The sequence below is a fragment of the Aquarana catesbeiana genome, linkage group LG02 (assembly GCF_042186555.1).
Source record: "Aquarana catesbeiana isolate 2022-GZ linkage group LG02, ASM4218655v1, whole genome shotgun sequence".
Lineage (NCBI taxonomy): Eukaryota > Metazoa > Chordata > Amphibia > Anura > Ranidae > Aquarana > Aquarana catesbeiana.
In genome coordinates, this window is record NC_133325.1 from 772,258,908 (window position 1) to 772,279,946 (window position 21,039).

Genomic DNA, 21,039 nt, shown 5'->3' on the forward strand with positions numbered 1-21,039 from the left:
GGATGAAAGGTAGAGTCCTGAAGGTGGAAGGTAGAGTCCTGAAGGTGGAAGGTAGAGTCCCGAAGGTGGAAGGTAGAGTCCCGAAGGTGGAAGGTAGAGTCCCGAAGGTGGAAGGTAGAGTCCCGAAGGTGGAAGGTAGAGTCCCGAAGGTGGAAGGTAGAGTCCTGAAGGTGGTAGAGAGGAGAGTGAGGCTGTGACCTCTTAAAGGGAAAAGTGGATATTTGACCTCTACATGTTTATCAATCAACAGCAGAGCTGAGAGTATAATGAGCACAGAGGGGTGAAACACTTGGATGAAATTTGTTATATATCACTGAGCACCTATTTCTTTATGACCACTGGAGTTGGACGGATCTATTTATGTATGGACTGGAATATTATAATTGAAATACTTGGTTTATGTAATGTTTATTCAGAATCACTGTGACCCTTAACCCCTTTCTCCTGATGCATGCTGGGGGAGGGGGCTGTACCAGGAAGTCAATCAGTATGTGTGGGACTGGAAGCAGCAGCCCGATACTGAGAGGGAGACCTGATGTATAAGACTCCTCCATGTAAGAATGTACATTGCTTTCCGAGTGAGTAATAAACCCTTCCCTGATTAAGAAGTGCATCCAGCCTGTGTGTAACTTGCTGAGCAGATACTGGCAGCATTGCTAGCAACACCCTGAGAGACCCTGTGTCAAAGGGAAATGACAGTTTACAACGCTAAATGAACTGTAGATTTTTATTTTAATAATAAGTGTGAGCACAGCACATGTCCATTTGTATAAAGGTTTGATAGATGAAAGTTTTATTAAAATGCAGTAACAGCACAATTTACACTTATTTTCCAGCATGCTGGGCAATTTTTGTGTTTAATTTTTTTTTTTATATTGAAGTATGTTTACAGCAGCTCTACACTTTATTCAGTGATATTAGCTCCAAACAGTGCCTCAGGGGTGGAAGTTACATGCTCCTTCATATCCAAAAGCATTGGGTATTGTCGCTGGCTGTAGAAAAGGAAGGAGCAGTGAGGGAGCACAGGCAAGGTGATTATTAGGGAGTCGGAGGTCACTTTGCACAGACAATGTCACATTAACCTGCATGGACATGAAGACAGTAGTGTTTAATGTTCAGGCTGTTCACTTTTTACGTGGATTTTCCCTTAGCTTGGTGAATGTGGTGAAAATTCACTTTGTAAAGAATACCCATTCATGTTCAACGAACAAAGATTTTTTTATTTTTTTATTTTGCTTGCACTGATTGAATGCAGGAAGTCAGCAGAGCTTCACCTCATTCATTATACAGGGGGTCCCCGGATTACAAACAAGTTAGGGACTGTAGGTTTGTTCTTAAGTTGAATCTGTTTGTAAGTCGGAACAGGTACATTTTTTAAGTGTAGCTCCAGCCAAAAAAAAATATTTTTAAGCTTTTTGGATAGCATGGGGAAGGGTTATCACCCCTGTAACATTTGTTTTACTGTCTGTGCCCCTGTTCAGAAGATTTCACCTCACTTTCTGTCCCAATGACAATTGGATTTTGAAAATTTTGGGTTGTTGTGGAAACGAGCCTTGGTGATAAAGCATCAGTGGAGGTACCTTTTCCCCATAATAGCTCTTATAGGAGAGAATTTCCCTTCCTAGGGGTAGATTTCCTCTCACTTCCTGTTGTTTGCCTCTGTTTGTAAGTCGGATGTTTGTAACTAGGGGACCCCCTGTAATAAGGGAACATTCCACTGCAAAGTGAAAATTCCCTTGTGAACAGCTTATTTGCCTTTGGTAAATCAACCCTATTGTCTTTATTTGCTTTATACATTTTGTTAAAGGTGAAGTTAATGTTCTAATTGTGTATTTTTGCTTTAGTATTTGAAGAAACAACCATTTTTTATATTAAAAAAGAAAAATGAATAAGTTACAACATACCTAATACTTGTAAAATAGTTGTAGTGATGAAGGTCCCTTCACAATATGACATCTCACAGGTATAATTTCCTCCATCAGATATCTGGGTGTTCTGGATGGTCAGTGTTATATTGGTAAGTGTCATTTTTGTACTGCAGTTGCTGTATATCTGGGGTCCTCTTTTGGCAAGGTCAGCATATGAGGATAAACACGAAGAATTATTAATGTGATGGATCTTCCATATAAGTCCCACTATATTATCTCCAGGATCCTCTCCACATTGTAGAACTGTAGAATCACCTTTTCTTCCCACCACAACTGTAACATCTGGAATCTCAAAAAATTATATAATTGCAATTATTGTGTGTTGAATTAAGCAGTCAAGTGTTATCACATGTTCTATATTCTGAGATGTAGATATTGGTGTGTGTGTATATATATATATATTATATTCACCATAAAGGTCTATAAATCAGCACGTTCCTTTCTAGGAGCATTTATCAGTATATCCGTAAAATTCTGGACCTTATAGTATTTATTCTAAATATTCCATTTTAATAACATATACATGCTACAGGAAAAAAAATATTTTGGAAAGCACAAATAATGATAAAGACGACATTGAATGATCGGTTAATAAGTAGTGTTGCTGTTTGTGTTTGAGTAAAAATTTAATTCTCCCTGATTGTCTCATATTTAATTTGGGAATGCTTTACGCATTCCCCTGGGAGGGGGTGGATATCTGGGGCCCCTTTATTTTAAAGGGGGCTTTGAGAATCCTGCAAATCCCTCATATTTTTGGGGGACCAGATGGGGAAGAAGCCCTTGCCTCTCACTATTGGCACAGGGTGCCTTGCAAGGGGGTAGGCTTTGTCACCCTTCCTTGCAAGGTATCCCCAATATAATACCCTCACGTGGCCTGGTATGGTACAGGAAAGGGGGCCTCATATTCACAGCCCTCCTATTATTGGTCACCAAGGCTACTTGCCTTGGTCTGGCTGGTCTTTTTGTTTCAGTTTTTTTAATGTGCATTGGCCTTTTCACATGTACACCAAGTGTAGGTAGCTGCTGTTTCCTCTAGTGCCAGTATCTGTATGTAGCACCCTCCTTTAGCTAGGCTGTCAGGTTAAGTTTAGTTGTTGGGTTCACTCTAGCCAGTGGAAAAGTGATCGATTAGATGATGTCCATTAGGTTGAAACGTGTCGGTTAGCCTTCATGAAGTAATTGTGATTCTTGCCCTATATTCTTGGATTCTATGACTGTATACATAGCGCTATTAAGTGGATACATGTAAGTCCACATCTGTTTTTATGAATAAACAGTTTTACACTATGTGCGGTTGCTTGCTGTTTCCTCCATATATATACAGTTTGATGAGGTTGGCCATGCGTTTAGAGCCTGTCTTTTGAAGGTTGAATCTCTTCATCCTATTCGGGGCTGGTGTATTCCCCTATTAACCCTCTGGGAGAGTGGAGTATGATTGGGGTGTTTCCCCACAATTGCTTGGTTGGCTCAATACCTACCAGTATATGAGTCCACAGCCTCTGGTAAGCGTGATGACCTTACTTCATGGTGGTGGATCACACAACAATGGTGAAGCCTGATAACATTGTGCCATTTCATGGGTGACCCTTACCAGATTCATGGGATTTTGGAATATCACACATTTTTTTAATTTACGTATAAACCTTGTTTTGAATTCTGGATCTTATCATATTATTTGCTAATTTTGGATGTGTCAAGGTTTTTTCCATATACCAGTTTTGATTTATACTGTATGTCAAGATATATTTAGCATTTTGGACTGGTTATATATACAGTAGGTATAACATGTAATGGACACATTGTATGCCTTGAGGAATTTCACTGTACAAATTGTTTACTGAGAATTCATTTTAATCCAAGGTCTCGTATTGCTTTTTGCACATATCACTTTAAGCGCTGCACTATTGTTTATTTTATCTATTATGTTTGTCTGAATGGCTCTTCCTAAGCTGGGTGTTTGATTTCTACCATCTGCTTCTGGAATAAGCTTCTGGAATATAGGGCAGAGAGAGTCAAATGTCCAGTATGAATATTTATTATGTCCCATCCAATCCTTGGAAGGATGAGTCCAGAAGGTGGCTGGGAAGGTGATAAACATTTCGGAGGCCTTGCCAGAGTGTTCTTCACCTATTAAGAAGGTTCCAGTTCTCCTTGGCCTGCTGCCCCTGGGAGGCAGCTAGAAACAGACAAGAATTGCAGCCTGGGCCTTAGTGGGAGATGGTCTGAAGGCCTGGAGAGGAATGTTAAAAGACTTTTTTTCTGGAGGGCATGGCTCTGAAGTCCTGGTCTGGAGAAGGATCTTTTATCTTCCTCCCTTCATATACCTGTGCTTAGTTGCCAGCATTTCAAAAATGTTTTTAGGGACAACTTTTTTTCTGTGTGTATAGAAAGCTGCTGTAGGTGGAGCATGTACTTATATTAGGGGCAGAGCATACATTTAATATAGGCATGGTTTTACAAGAGGGTTAATCATGTGCTTCCATCAGCGATCTAACAGCATATGTCCACCCACGAGGACATGATATGCTAGCACTGAAAGATTTAATTGTATACAGTGAGCAAGAATCTGCTAGCAATAACAGGGTTAATCATGTCTCTAGTCATCAATGATCTTAGGTAGGCCATACAGTGATTTCCTGCAATCTGTGTAAATTCACCCTACCGCCAAGCAATTGTCTGCTCCCAGTGGGGAGCCAGGGAGATAGGGGAAAGCCATCCCCGCTAGGAGAAGACAGTGACTATTGCTATATATTGCTACTATAGCAGCCGCTAGCAATAATCACAAGTGAATCCGGCAGGGTGGTGCTATAAGAATGTCTGCTAAGAAGCTTGTCCTCCTAATCATTGCCACTTTCGTTTTGGGGTATCTTGAATCCCCTGAAACCCTCTCCTCCTGGACCCCTCTCCTGTTTCAAGTTATTCAGCAATAAATTCTAAAAAGCCATCCCTAGACTGAGTCTGTATTGTCGGTATGCAGGGAACTGTACTTGTGGATAGCAGCCTCTGTCCTTTTGTAGGAGAACCTGTGATATTCTGAGCGGCCTCTCCCCTTTTTTTTTTTGGTTTATAGCGATAAGAATAAAAACCGCAGAGGTGATAAAATACCACTAAAAGAAAGCTCTATTCGTGGGAAAAAAGGACGTCGTTTTTTTTTTTTGAGTACAGCGTTGTACGACCGCGCAATTGTCAGCTAAAGTAACGCAGTGCCGTATCGCAAAAAATGGCCTGGTCATGTAGGGGGTAAAACCTTCCGGGGCTGAAGTGGTTAAAGTGCCCCTGTGTTCACATGTAAAGGCAAACACATGCGTCAGTCCTACATCAGTATGTAAACAGCAATCGCACCACACATGTGAGGTATCACCACGAACTTCAGATCAAGAGAAATAATTCTAGCACCTCCTGTGTAAATCTAAAGTGGTAGGTTGTAAAGGCTTTTAAACTATCTTCTATGGAAAATATAATTTACATAGTTTGTCGTCATTACACGGGTGTGCTCAATTTTAAGGCGTGACATGTTTGGTATCTATGTACTTGGGATAACATCATCTTTTATATTTTACCAAACAATTGAGTTACAGTATCTCACAAAAGTAAGTACACCCCTCACATTTTTGTAAATATTTTATTCTATCTTTTTATGTGACAACACTGAAGAAATGACACTTTGCTACAATGTAAAGTAGTGAGTGTACAGCTTGTATAACAGTGTAAATTTGCTGTCCCCTCAAAATAACTCAACACACAGCCATTAATGTCTAAACCGCTGGCAACAAAAGTGAGTACACCCCTAAGTGAAAATGTTCATACTGGGCCCAATTAGCCATTTCCCCTCCCCTCCCTTAACCCTCTTGGGCATGGAGTTCACCGGAGCTTCACAGGATGTCACTCCGGTCCTCTTCCACTCCTCCATGATGACATCACGGAGCTGGTGGATGTTAGAGACCTTACGATGCCCCACAGATGCTCTATAGGGTTTAGGTCTGGAGACATGCTTGGCCAGTCCATCACCTTTACCCTCAGCTTCTTTAGTAAGGCAGTGGTCATCTTGGAGGTGTGTTTGGGGTTGTTATCATGTTGGAATACTGCCCTGCGGCCCAGTCTCCAAATTGAGGGGGATCATGCTATGCTTCAGTATGTCACAGTACATGTTGGCATTCATGGTTCCCTCAATGAACTGTAGCTCCCCAGTGCCGGCAGCACTCGTGCAGCCCCAGACCATGACACTCCCACCACCATGCTTGACTGTAGGCAGACACACTTGTCTTTGTATTCCTCACCTTGTTGCCGCCACACATGCTTGACACCATCTAAACCAAACAAGTTTATTTTGGTCTCATCAGACCACAGGACACGGTTCCGGTAATCAATGCCCTTATGCCCCGTACACACGGTCGGACTTTGTTCGGACATTCCGAAAACAAAATCCTAGGATTTTTTCTGACGGATGTTGGCTCAAACTTGTCTTGCATACACACGGTCACACAAAGTTGTCGGAAAATCCGATCATTCTGAACGCGGTGACATAAAACGCGTACGTCGGGACTATAAACCTGCTCTCAAACTTTGTGTGTTGGAAAATCCGATGGAAAATGTGTGATGGAGCCTACACACGGTCGGAATTTCCGACAACAAGGTCCTATCACACATTTTCCGTCGGAAAATCCGACCGTGTGTACGGGGCATAAGTCTGTTTACCTTCAGCAAACTGTTTGAGGACTTTCTTGTGCATCATCTTTAGAAGAGGCTTTCTTCTGGGATGACAGCCATGCAGACCAATTTGATGCAGTGTGTGGCGTATGGTCTGAGCACTGACAGGCTGACCCCCCCACCCCTTCAACCTCTGCAGCAATGCTGGCAGCACTCATACGTCTATTTCCCAAAGACAACCTCTGGATATGACTCTAAACACGTGCATTCAACTTCTTCTTCTGGTCGACTATGGCGAGGCCTGTTCTGAGTGGAACCTGTCCTGTTAAACTGCTGTATGGTCTTGGCCACCATGCTGTAGCTCAGTTTGAGGGTCTTGACAACCTAGGCCAGTGATGGCGAACCTTGGCACCCCAGATGTTTTGGAACTACATTTCCCATGATGCTCATGCCCTCTGCAGTGTAGTTGAGCATCATGGGAAATGTAGTTCCAAAACATCTGGAGTGCCAAGGTTCGTCATCACTGGCCTAGGCCATCTTTATGTAGAGCAACAATTCCTTTTTTCAGATCCTCAGAGAGTTCTTTGCCATGAGGTGCCATGTTGAACTTCCAGTGACCAGTGTGAGAGCGATAACACCAAATTTAACACACCTGCTCCCCATTCACACCTGGGACCTTGTAAAACTAATGAGGCACATGACACCAGGGAGGGAAAATGGCTAATTGGGCCCAATTTGGACATTTTCACTTAGGGGTGTACTCACTTTTGTTTCCAGCGGTTTAGCTATTAATGGCTGTGCGTTGAGTTATTTTGAGGAGACAGCAAATTTACACTGTTATACAAGCTGTACACTCACTACTTTACATTGTAGCAAAATGTCATTTCTTCAGTGTTGTCATATTAAAAAAAGAGAGAATAAAATATTTACAAAAATGTGAGGGGTGTACTCACTTTTATGAGATACTGTACACTGTCATTCTGTACTTGCCAAATATGCTGCACAAATCTCCACTGAGTCTGGCTGCAGCCATTTTAACTGTGGGCAGCTGGATTTACACAGACACACAGAGACACACCTCCAGCCCTGCAGCTCTTATTGGCCCTTTTATGACTCATCTCCCCTCCCTTCCTCTCAAACTCTCACGAGAGTGAGAGAGAGTGTGGTGCATGATGTCATATGCCTAGGCCTTTTTACCAGACAAGAAACAGGAAGTGGGCTGTATAAGGTATTTACTGGAATAAAAAATAATGTTTTACTATCCAAAGTTAAAACAACAACATGGGCAGAAGATTTAATAGATGGAAAGTTGAAAAAATGGCTACATTTCCACTTTAAACACTAGTTAGATTTATTGAAAATAGTAGGGTTTGTTAATGATTATTATATAGTATACGGTATATTTGGTATTTATTCTACTGTTATATTTATACAACATTTTTTGAAAAAGGGCTGCTGTGGCCATATATATCCAGTCATATAGGGTGTCTATATATTGTAGGGGATTGGGGTTCTACAGTCAGAGGCCCTCCTCATCTGGAGGTTATAGGCTTTCAGCTACAATTGCTGTGCTGTGCATGTGTTATTCTGCAATAATGAACCCGGGACTGTCCCTGACAATCAGGAAATGCTCTTGCAAGATGCTTTTGGTAAGAGAAAATGTATTGCGGTGTCATCTTGATTCTAGAAAACAGAGGAGTCCCCTTTGTACTGTTGCCTACAGAATGAAGGTTTTCCAAAAAACGCCTATCTGCACCTTCACATTATATGAATTGTAAAGTCAGGAATTAAAATGATGTATAAATGCTTGTCATGTTTTCTACTGACTCAGAACACTTTTTCATGTTTCCTACCTGTGACTTCTGCTTTCTGTTTCAGTAACTCTTTACACACATCAGAGAAGGCATAATCAGGCTTTCACTTAAAGTGATACCAAAGTCTCTCTTCTTTTTTTTTTTAAATAACAAACATGTTATACTTACCTCTTCTGTGCAGTGGTTTTGCACAGAGCAGCCCAGATCCTCCTCTTCTCGGGTCCCCCCACTGGCTCTCCTGGCCCCTCCCTCCTGTCAAGTGCCCCCACAGCAAGCAAATTGCTATGGGGGCACCCGAGCCGAGCCGCAGCTCTGTGTGTCCATTCAGACACAGAGCCGCAGTTCGGCCCCACACCCTCTCTCTCCTCATTGGCTAACTGACTTTGATTGACAGCAGTGGGAGCCAATGGTGCTGCTGCCGTGTCTCAGCCAATCAAGAGGGAGAGTCCCGGATGGCTGAGGCACTCGTGCACATCGCTGGATTGGGATGGGGCTCAGGTAAGTATTAAGGGGCTGCTACACAGAGAAGTTTTTTCTATCTTAATGCATAGAATGTATTAACATAAACCTTCTGACTTTACAATCACTTTAATGGAAAAGCAAAAAACCTCACCGTAAAAACAATCCATTCTGTTTAACCACTTACAGACCGCCCATCGTCATTATACGGCGGCACTTTGAAGAGGAAAATCGTTGTTATAGCAGCAGCTAGCTGCCATAACCCTGGTATCCACTTCTTCAGTGGGCGGTCCGCTTTCAGATAAAAGTGGTCTCAGCGGCGGATTCGCCGCTTTCCAGTGCCCTCTGCTGCTTACCAGAGACGCCTTTAAACTTTGCCTTTATGTTGGTGAGCACCAGAGCACCGAAATATGTGTTTAAAGCAGTGATAAACCCAAAAGCAAACATTTATTATATTGCAGATTACCAAGTCTTTCATGTGATGTCTGCATTTGTTTTCTTTTTTAGCCTTTCTTTCTTATATATCCATCTGGTGATCTGGCCAGTAAGTCTGATTAGCTTTTATTTATTAATTTAAAACTACCCTAAAATGAAAAAAAATGTTTTACTGTAGCTGCTTATAAAGTGTGAACTGGATTTTGGCTTCAATTTGTTAAATCTGTTAGTATAGTTAACACCCCCCTCCCCTCAGATTAACCAAGCTGCTGTCTCCTATGCCTCTTGTGCACCTTCATCCAGAGTGGAGGCATTCTAATACAGGAAGTGTGTTACTGGCCAGATCACTAGTTAAAAACAGAGAGAAAACGAATGCAGCCACCACATCTAATGATTGGTAAGCTGCAATATATTGCATTTTTGGTTTTGGCTTAATGTCACTTTAATTTCAACAGAAAGCTCCTCAGTGGAGGGTACTGTGGGCAGTGGAATAAAAAGGACCATTTTGCTAATTCCACCCACCACCATCCAGATGGCAGAGCACCCCTGGGGCATGGGTAAGTCCACAATAAAATCCATAGCTAAATAGGTCCATTTGGGTAAAGGACAGCAGGCTTGGACAGTTTAGTCTTACCATGGACACAGGTCTCAAAGACATCAACAAAGACTTGAGTGTTAGAATGAAGGAAAGGCCTTCAAAGATCTGTGGAGTCAATCTCTAGTGTCTGCTTGAAGCTGAGATGTCCATCAAGCTTGGAATTATGGATTTGCTGCAGCACTTGAAGGCACACAAAAAGTGGAACAAGCAGAAGTCTCAGGGGGATAGTTGGTGGAGCTTTGGACAGGTAATAAAAGTTTAGAGAGTTACGTACATTGAAATAGAATAAACAATATGTTCCATTCATCTCCCTGTTTTAAGTGGCTTATAAGCCCCTCTAAAATCAAGTTTAGTGAAGATTTTTGCACCCTGAATTTGAGAGATGAGTTAAGTCATGAGTGGTAGTGGATAACAATTGAAACAGTAATTTTTTTAGAGTGATATTAAAGACCATTATTATTACTTTTTTTTAATAACAAGCATATTAACCTGCTCTGTGCAGTTGGTTTTGCACAGAGCAACCCCAATCCTCCTGTTCTCAGGTCCCCCATCGGCACACCTGGCTCCTCCCTTCCTGCTGAGTGCCCCCAGATCAAGCAGCTTGCAACGGGGGCACCCAATCAGACTTGCTCCCGAGCCACTGCTCTGCGTGTCCATTCACCTACGGAGCCACGGCTCGACCCCGTCCTTGCTCGCGCCTCATTGGCTCACTGTCTGTAATAGCTCCTGCTGCTGTCTCAGCCAATGAGGAGGTAGAGTCTCTGAAGAGCTGGATCACAAAGGGGCTCAGGCAAGTATTGGGGGGAGCTGGGGGGGGGGGGCTGCTGGACAAAAAAGTTTTTTTAACCTTCATGCATAGAATATATGAAAGTAAAAAAGCTTGAGCCTTTTGAACCACTTTAAGTCCATGCTAGTCAATACAGGGTATGAGACTTCTATCTTTCTTTGGCACATGATGAATGTGAACCCAGCCCCTGTAGGTGACGTGGAAGGGCATATGAAGTCCATTTCCAGGTTTTCCTGAGTAAGGCTTGCAAGCCTTTATTCTCAGAATTAGAGAAGGAAAACGCTCTGTCACAGGTGGGCAAGAATCAGGCAGAAGTTCAATAGAACAATTGTAAATGTGATGAGGGGGAAGAATGCCATTACAGAAGAGAGTGGTAGGAAGGCAGACCTTTAGGTACGCAAGCCGCAGACTTTGGATGCAGGTGCTGTTTCAATAGGCTAATCGTGAATATATTTCCTCCAGTTGCCAGTCAATGGATGGATTATGACCTTATTAGCCAAGAAATTCCTAAGATTAGTGGAGGGAAGGGTGAACGGATGATTAACTAGAGAGTTATTTAAAGTGAAGGAACCTGATTTGGAGTTCAAAAGGCTGAGTGATGCAGTAGACTAGCCTTCTTTAACAGGTTGATTCGAAATGGACAGCAGATGAATAGGAGCTACCAGCTTGATGATTGGAATAGCCAGCAGGTTAACTAATCCTTTGTGGACACAGTTTCCTGTGGTCAATAAAAGCTGAGCAAGGAAATGACCCTTTACTGTAGCTGTCCCTACGGACCGTTATATGGAAGAGGGTCTGGAGCAGGACGAAAAGCCTGGACCAGAACCCCACCAGTCTTGGGCAGGACCACCAGGTATACAGGACATCTCCCCTTTCTCCACAAGTACGAAAGCATCTGTCACTACTCACCGGGAAAGTATGGGCGACCCGAGCAGGGACCCAGTACCCCCTGAAAAGAACCTTGTACGTGGCTTCAAGTGTATTTTTGTATTAGAAGAACATTTTACAACTGTTTTCCAAGCCTTACTCCAGTCCTCCTAGATGTATTGGGGATCGGAGGTCCTGCTCCTATTAAGACATGTAGGAGAGAGATTCTGATGATGGTCGTCTGTTCAAAGATGCATAGATGGCTGAGATGAGGCTAGGAGCCCCCGGGGCATGCTGGCTCGCATGTTCAAAGAAAGTTTTTGGGTAAGTGGACATGCGGCGCAGGGCAGCAATTCAATGTTTACGTTGATGAAAGCGAAAGTGCTCCTGTACTGGGACCTCATGCGTCTCTCCAATGGCCTCCTAGGAAGGAAAGGATCAGGAGGAAAGAAAATCTTGGACCCGACTGAAGCCCCGGGAGAGCCAACAGGAGAACGCCCAGGGTTCCTTCAAACCTGGGGGAAAGAGGGGGTTATGTATGATGGGCAGCAGCGGCAGAAAGGAAAATGCCAGAGTAGCGGACCGAATCCCATACCCTTATGCCACGTACACACGGTCGGAATTTCCGACAACAAATGTTCGATGTGAACTCGTTGTTGGAAATTCTGACCGTGTTTCAATTGAACACTTTCTAAAGAGAGACAGATTTACTCAATCTGTGATTACAACAGAGATGGTATAAAGACAAGCATCTAACAGAAACTTACAAAGAGGTGAGTCTTGTATGCATGGATTGGTCTCAGGAAAACAACTGCTAAATAAACCTATTGAAGATAAAACAACTAGGCTGAACCCAGCCACCTTCCTGACCTATAGCAACTAAACTATTTCCCCATTCTATGAAATATTCACAAAGATCTCCAAAATTGTCACACAGGCTTATTTTCTTGGTTTGGTCGGGCCGCCATAATAAAAATGAATATTATGCCACTGTATCCTGTACATCCTTCAAACAATACCTATCCATCTCCCCAAAGCTTTTTTCGCATCCTTTAGAAGGGCTTATACACTTTTTGTCTTGGGATATAAACGTCCCAGACTCAGATAAGAACTCTTCATGCTACCTAAACCAAAAGGGGGGTATAGGATTACCAGACTTCACAAATACTATATAGCTTGCCACCTTACAAGAATTGCCAACTGGAACCTACATGCGAAAACAAAAGCCTGGGTTCAGATAGAAAATGCAGGAGTTCAAACCCCCTTACAACTGATTGCCTGGTTACCAGCCGCACACAATTAGGCCTCACAAAGACCATTCAACCATAGGTCCGTCCCTTCAATGCTTACATCTCATCAACAAAAAATTAAAGCTGACCTCTTACCCAGGCCCATTAGCCCCCATTCAGTAAAACCCTGATGTCACACCAGGCCTTTCCTCCCAGTTCCTTAGTAAAGGGTGGCCACATGAACAAATTTGAGCCAAACGTTTCTTTCAGAAGGACTCCCTAATCCATTATGAAACGCTCCAAGCTAAAATGTTTGATTCTAACTTCCCCTTCTGGACACACGTCCAGTTAAGAAACTTCTTTAAATGCCCAAACACGCCCCCAGACTGGTATAGGGAACACACACCTTTTGAATCTTTCTGTAATAAACTCTCCCCACAACGCCATATAGTGCCTTTCATGTACTTCATTCAAACCATGAGGTGAAGTCTAGTGAACCTTGTCAAAGATGGCAAAAAAATCTTGACCTCTCCTTCACGGAAAAGGAATAGAACAATATTCTACACAACATCCACAAAGGCACAGTAAACATTACAATTCAAGAATCTGGCTACAAACTACTGGCAAATTGGTACCTAATACCTATACCTAGACTAAGCAAATTTTCCCTTACATCACCATCATCTCTCTGCTGGAGATGTGGAGTCGAACGTGGGTCCCCAGTACACATCTGGTGGTCTTGCTTGAAAGTGCAACCCTTTTGAAAAGATACATGAAAGTATAAAAAAAAATGTCCACACTTGTGGAAAGTGGGGTCCCCCAGAATTCTGTCCTGGGACCAATCCTATTTAATTTATTCATAAACGGAGGATGAGATAAACAGCTCAATCTCACTATTTGTGGACGATACAAAGCTAAGCAGGGCAATACCATCTACTTAGGATGTGGAAACCTTGCAAGAAGATCTAAACAAATTAATGGGGTTGGCAACTACAAATTAAAATGAGGTTTAATGTTGAAAAATGTAAAAAAATGCATTTGGCTGCCAAAAATATGAATGCAATCTACTCACTGGGGGAGAACCTCTGGTGGAATCTAGGATGGAATAGGACCTGGGGGTCCTAGTAGATGACAGGCTAAGCAATGGCATGCAGTGCCAATCTGCTGCAAACAAAGCCAACAGAATATTGGCATGCATTAAAAAGGGATTCACTCACTCTACAAGACTCTGGTCCAGCCGCACCTGGAGTATGCCGTCCAGTTATGGGCACCAGTCCTCAGGAAGGATGTGCTGGAACTGGAGAGTGTACAGAGAAGGGCAACAAAGCTAATAAAGGGACTGGAGGATCTCAGCTATGGGGAAAGACTACAAGCATTAAACGTATTCTCTCTAGAGAAGAGTTGCTTGAGAAGGGATGTGATTTATAAGTACAAATACCATACTGGTGACCCCACAATAGGGGAAAAACTTCTCTGCGAAAGGGATTTTAAAAAGACACGCGGCCATTCACTAAAATTAGAATAGAAGCGGTTTAACCTTAAACTGCGTAGAGGGTTCTTTACCTGTAGGTAAGGAAGTGGAATAATCTTCCACAAGCAGTGGTTTCAGAAGTGAGCATCGATAATTTCCAAAAACGATTAGATAGGCACCTTAATGACCACAAATACAGGGGTATACAATGTACTATTGACATATAAGCACACATACAGGTTGGACTGGATGGACTTGTGTCTTTTTTCAACCTCACCAACTATGTAGCTATGTAACTTACTCTAGACTTTACACCCGCATAATACCTTCTGCACCACTCATCTCTTCCACACTCCACATATCACAAATCCTTGGTTCTACACTTTGTAAACGCAGCTAAAAGATGCATCCCGCTAAAATGGGGCTCATCTACCCCACCAACACTAGTAGATTTGACCCACTATGTACGTCAAACAGCAGAAATGGAAGAGCTGATGCACATAGCGAGGGACAATCCTACTAAATTTATTAATGCCTGGGCATGATGGATTCACTATTCAGACTCCCCTTAACATGAATCCCCTTTTAGCTGATAACATAAACCTTGTCCGTTGTTTAACTTCCCTTTTAACTCTACTTTAACTCTGTCTAATTACGAAACAAGCTTCAAAAAGTAAAATGTTAAAATTTGAAAATTCTATTATATTTCCTTAAAATAAGAAAGAATTATACCTGTGAGTGGTCACTTAGGTGAAAGTGCTAACCACTACACCACTGTGATATGACCAATGCCACTGTTTTGCTGTAGATTTATTAACACACAGCATCTGTTTGGTTTTATTTTAATCTTTTGACAGTTTATACATTGCTTAGGTCAAGTCTTGCTTCCATATACATATCCTTCTATTGACAGAAATCTGGAAATGTTCTATTTGATTGCTTATATTTCTTAATTTGTTTTAAAAAAAATTCAATAAAAACATGGGAAAAAAAAGAACAACTAAGCTGATTATCACTTTTCCCATCAACATACTTAAATTTGTAATATTTTTTATTGGCACTAGTTACAAGAAGAGGAACTTATATTTACGTAATTCCTCCTGATTCAGCTCTCACCTTTCAAAGTTCTCCATTATTGAGCTCTATAATTTGTCTTGATCTCTGATGAAAGGAAATTATCGTTTATAATAAATAATTTGCTCATATATATATTTGTATCTGCAGCATTTGCCTAAAGAGCATAACGCTCCTATACCCATAACTTTTTCTAAGTTTTGGATAGAGAGGCAAAGGATTCGATCTCATCTGGGTTTACTGCAGTGGGCAGCCCCATTGGAGAAAATTCTTTACTACCAATCCAGTACAAAGGTTGTCTCCAGGACAGGAAGAGATGGAAAATCTTTGGATAGCCATACAATCTGACAGGGGCTCTAACCATTATCTATGCTATCTAAAACGAGTTTGGGTATAAACACATTGGCATTATTCATGCAGGCTTGTATATTTCCATGTGATTGTCTCCACTTTGATAAATTTGCTGACACATACATTATTAATGATGTGTCTTGCCATTTGGAGTGAACACCTGCATGAGTAACAATACTGTCCATTATTTGGATCAATCCATCACAAAGGTACCAATATTTGCCATTGGAAACAAATTGCCAATCAAGACTCTAAATTAGCAAGCACTATGCCCTAAAGTGGTGCCCTGCACTTTCAGATCCTACAGTACTTAAGATCTTACTGTTATATTACTTATTGACTCATCTCAGCACCATCTTTCATTAATAAATTGTGCACATTTTATCATTTATAGTCAAAATGCCAAAGCTTATTACATTCTGTATTCAGTATGTTATGATTGCAATGTGTGATCTGGAGATGTAATAACACTTGAGGATTTTGAATGTAAGGGATAGTTCCTAAAATACATCAACAAAGCTTTTAGGATATATATCTCTTACATCACTCTCCTCATCTTCTGCTGCCTCTCCCCTCCTCCGCTTTTATGGGCAAATACCAGCTGTCAAAATAACATCCAATCATTGCTTTGTATAAGTTAAAATGCATCTGCATTAGTCTTGAAGTGTCATTGAGTAAATATAAAGAATTAATGTATTGTTTCAATGTATTTATTATTTAATACATATGTAGCTCAATCAAAAGTGTGACATTTATTAACAAAATAAAAAATTTATTGGAAAAAAAGTGTGAGATTTGACCCGCATATAACATCACTTTACAACCTTAGGAGTTACATTTTTATTATATAAAATATAGTCCTATTTAATCCCTTAATAACCCTTAGTTAATCCTAATCAGCTCCCCTTAGCTAAGATTCACTGCAGTTCTTTTTATATTTCTATTTTTTAACTATATATATATAAAGAGAGAGAGAATAAAAAAGTCTACACACCCCTATTAAAATATCAGGTTTCTGTGATGTAAAAAAGATAAATAATTTCAGAACTTTTTCCACCTTTTAATGTGACTTATAAACTGTACAACTCAATTGACCTTAGATTGTAAGCTCCTTGAGGGCAGGGACTAATGTGAATGTACAATGTATATGTAAAGCGCTGCGTAAATTGACGGCGATATACAAGTACCTGAAATAAATAAATAATAATTGAAAAACAAGCTAAAATCTTTTAGGGAGGGGAAGTAAAAATAAAAAACTAAAATAATGTGGTTGCATAAGTGTCCAATCACATTCAAACTCGTGTTAAATAGGAGTCAGTACACACCTGCCATCATTTAAAGTGCCTCTGATTAACCCCAAATAAAGTTCAGCAGTTCTAGTATATCTTTCCTGACATTTTCTTAGTCACATCCTACAGCAAAAGTCATGGTCCGCAGAGAGATTCCAAAGCATCAGAGGCATCTCATTGTTAAAAGGTATCAGTCAGGAGAAGGGTACAAAAGAATTTCCAAGGCATTAGATATACGATGGAACACAGTGAAGACAGTCATCATCAAGTGGAGAAAATATGGCACAACAGTGACATTACCAAGAACTGGACGTCTCTCCAAAATTGATAAAAAGACGAGAAGAAAACTGTTTCAAAATGAATAAAGAAGGAAGCTTTACTAACATCAACGAGGGACTCCCTGAAGACCACTGCTTGTGATCCATACATGCTGTAACCTTATGGCAGTAAGGTGAAGGGCTTTTACACACACACAGATGCTATCACAGAGGATTGGCCAGGCAGCAGATTTTGTTATTCATTTACGGTGGAGGGATCTACTATTCATTTTGAAACCGTTAGACTGTCACAGCCTTGTTTGGATTGCACTTTTATATATATATATATATATATATATATATATATATATATATATATATATATATATATATACATATATTCAAGATATTCATTCAGTAGTGCACATGGGACTTTTGATATCTATTTCTTGATTTTGATTCACTTGTTTATATACCGTATATACTCGAGTATAAGTCGAATTTTTCAGCACTATACTATGCTATGGAGTCAAGCACTTTTCTGCAGCAAAAAATTTCATTTTCTGAACTGAATTTGGGGCCCCGTATCTCAGGGCCACTTGATGCTAGAAACCCCAAATTTGGTATGCAAACCCAGTGGACCTGGTATCATAACATATCCAAAGCTGAAGTTCCTAGCACTAAGTGACCCCGAGATACGGGGCCCCAAAATCGGGTCGGAAAATGTCATTCTCTGCTGCAGAAAAGTGCTTGACATTTTCTGAACTGATTTTTGGGGCCCTGTATCTCGGGGCCACTTGGTGCTAGAAACTCTGGCTTTGGAAATTTTATGGTGCTAGTTCCACTGGGTTTGCACACCAAATTTGGGGTTCTTAGCACTAAGTGGCCCCTGAGATACCAGGCCCCCAAATTCGGTCAACTGTGTCTATCTGCAGCAATGTCATTTCAGGACCCTTTGGGTTCAGAGACCCCAAATTTTGGCTGCAGCTAGGGGGCATCTAGGAACCCTTAACTACCGAGTTTGAAGTTCAGGGGACCTATGGCTGCAAATGGCCACAGTGAGGCATGCAAATGGGCACAGTGATGCTGCAAATGGGCATTGTTGACCCTCTTTTCCACTTACAGTAGCTGTGCATTTCTCACCCTCGTCTTATACTCGGGTCAATAAGTTTTTCCCATTTTTTTTGTGGTAAATTAGGGCCTCAACTTATACTCGGATCGACTTATACTCGAGTATATACAGTACTTTATTGGTCTTATTGATTTTTATGATCAGGTTTTCACCAATGAATATGGATGTTCATTATTTATAGTAATTATATTTGTGTTACTTCCCACTTGGCACTATGAATACCTAGTTCGTTTTTCACTGTATAGATTTTATTGCACTAGCACTTTATTCATTTAGTTATTTCACAGAGTGCAACACTATCATTTATCCATTGACCCCTCTGTTAAGGATCAGCTTACCAGGTGTTTGCCGCAGTGTACCCTTAGTTTTGATTTTGACAGCGCGGGAGTTATGTACTTATTCAAGTAGGGGACAATGTTGTTGAGAAGTACAAGTCAGGGTTAAGTTATTAATAAATATCCAAATCTTTGATGATCCCTAGGAGCACCATCAAATCTATCATAACCAAATGGAAAGAACATGGCACAACAGCAAACCTGCCATGAGATGGCCGCACACCAAAATTCACGGATCGGGCAAGGAGGGCATTAATCAGAGAGGCAGCACAGAGACCTAAGGTAACCCTGGAGGAGCTGCAGAGTTCCACAGCAGAGACTGGAGTATCTGTACATAGGACGACAATAACCCGTATGCTCCATAGAGTTGAGCTTTATGGCAGAGTGGCCAGAAGAAAGACATTACTTTCAGCAAAAAACAAAATGGCATGCTTTGAGTTTGCGAAAAGGCACGTGGGAGACTCCCAAAATGTATAGAGGAAGGTGCTCTGGTCTGATGAGGATGGATGGAGATGTTTTTCAGCAGTCGGGACTGGGAAACTGTTGAGGGAAAGATGGATGGTGCTAAATACAGGGATATTCTTGAGCAAAACCTGTACCACTCTGTGTGTGATTTGAGGCTAGGATAGAGGTTCACCTTCTAGCAGGACAATGACCCCAAACACACTGCTAAAGCAACACTTGAGTGGTTTAAGGGGAATAATGTAAATGTGTTGGAGTGGCCTAGTCAATGCCCAGACCTCAATCCAATAGAAAATATGTGGTCAGACTTAAATATTGCTGTTCACAAACGCAAACCATCCAACTTGAAGGATCTGGAGCAGTTTTGCAAGGAGGAATGGGTAAAAATCCCAGTGGTAAGATGTGACAAGCTCATAGAGAATTATCCAAAGGGACTTGGAGCTGTGATAGCTGCAAAAGGTGGCTCTACAAAGTATTGACTTTAGGGGGGTGAATAGTTATGCACATTGATTTTTTCTGTTATTTTGTCCTATTTGTTGTTTGCTTCACAATAAATAAAAAAAAACATCTTCAAAGTTGTGGGCGTGTTCTGTAAATTAAATGATGAAAATCCTCAAACAATCCATGTTAATTCCAGGTTGTGAGGCAACAAAACACGAAAAATGCCAAGGGGGGTGAATACTTATGCAAGGCACTGTAAATGGAACAACCCTTCAAGCCTCTCTTCACACTCCTACACCACTTGGTGTGGGGATTTCTCACATGATATAAAGACTAAGTGAGCTTACCTGCTGAGACTGTAATTCCACAGATACACAATATCAGGAGAGGAACAATCATGTTGCTTGTAGATAATGTATTTCCGGCTTAATGTTGAGGATTAAAAAAAAATATATCGTTCTTTGTTTTCCATGATTAAACCAACTCAGCGTCCGAGTGTACAACTGCTTAACTTTACACTCTCGGCTGTAGAAGTTCCTTTAACACTGTTCACTGACACTTCCTGTTATTTACCTATTGACATTTTAAAGCAGAAAAGGCTATTAACCGCTTCAGCCCCGGAAGATTTTACCCCCTTCCTGACCAGAGGACTTTTTGCAATTGGGCACTGTGTCGCTTTAACTGACAATTGCGCGGTCATGCGATGTGGCTCTCAAACAAAATTGACATCCTTTTTTCCCTACAAATAGAGCTTTCTTTTGGTGGTATTTGATCACCTCTGTGATTTTTATTTTTTGCACTATAAACAAAATAAGAGCGACAATTTTGAAAGAAACACATTATTTTTTACATTTTGCTATAATAAATATCCCCCAAAAATATATAAAAAAAACAATTTTTTTCCTCAGTTTAGGCCGATCCGTATTCTTCTACATATTTTTGGTAAAAAAAAATCGCAATAAGCGTTTATTGATTGGTTTGCGCAAAAGTTATAGCGTTTACAAAATAGGGGATAGTTTTATGGCATTTTTATTAATATTTTTTTTTTTTTACTAGTAATGGCGGTGATCAGCGATTTTTTTTATTTTTTAATTGTGACTGCGACATTATGGCGGACATGTCGGACATTTTTGCCACATTTTTGGGAACATTGTCATTTATACAGCAATCAGTGCTATAAAAATGCACTGATTCCTGTGTAAATGACACTGACAGTGAAGGGGTTAACCACTAGGGGGCGGGGAGGGGTTAAGTCAGTACTGGGGAGTGATTACTAACTGTACGGGGGATGGGCTAGCTGTGACACGTCACTGATCTCTGCTCCCGATGACAGGGAGCAGAGATCAGTGACACTGTCACTAGGCAGAATAGGGAGATGCTTGTTTACATCAGCATCTCCCCGTTCGTCCTCTCTGTGAGGCGATCGCGGGTATCCCCGCGGTGATCGAGTCCACGGGACCCGC

At 41.2% G+C, this 21,039-nt stretch overlaps 1 protein-coding gene across 2 annotated transcripts in view; it reads right to left on the reverse strand.

The window, feature by feature from the left end:
• Positions 1-20,110, reverse strand: part of LOC141129352 (cell surface glycoprotein CD200 receptor 1-A-like) — an 88,529-nt gene extending 68,419 nt beyond the window's left edge. Inside the window, exons 1-2 of one of the 2 annotated variants that reach the window (XM_073617327.1) lie at positions 19,924-20,110; positions 1,905-2,201 (exon numbers count right to left, since the gene is read on the reverse strand). In XM_073617327.1, coding sequence (XP_073473428.1) covers positions 1,905-2,201; positions 19,924-19,975 — 349 coding nt within the window. In that variant the 5' untranslated portion in view covers positions 19,976-20,110. Of the gene's footprint in view, positions 1-1,904; positions 2,211-19,923 lie in introns of both variants that reach the window. The other variant, XM_073617326.1, reaches the window with a different exon arrangement.
• Positions 20,111-21,039: the final 929 nt, after the last annotated feature.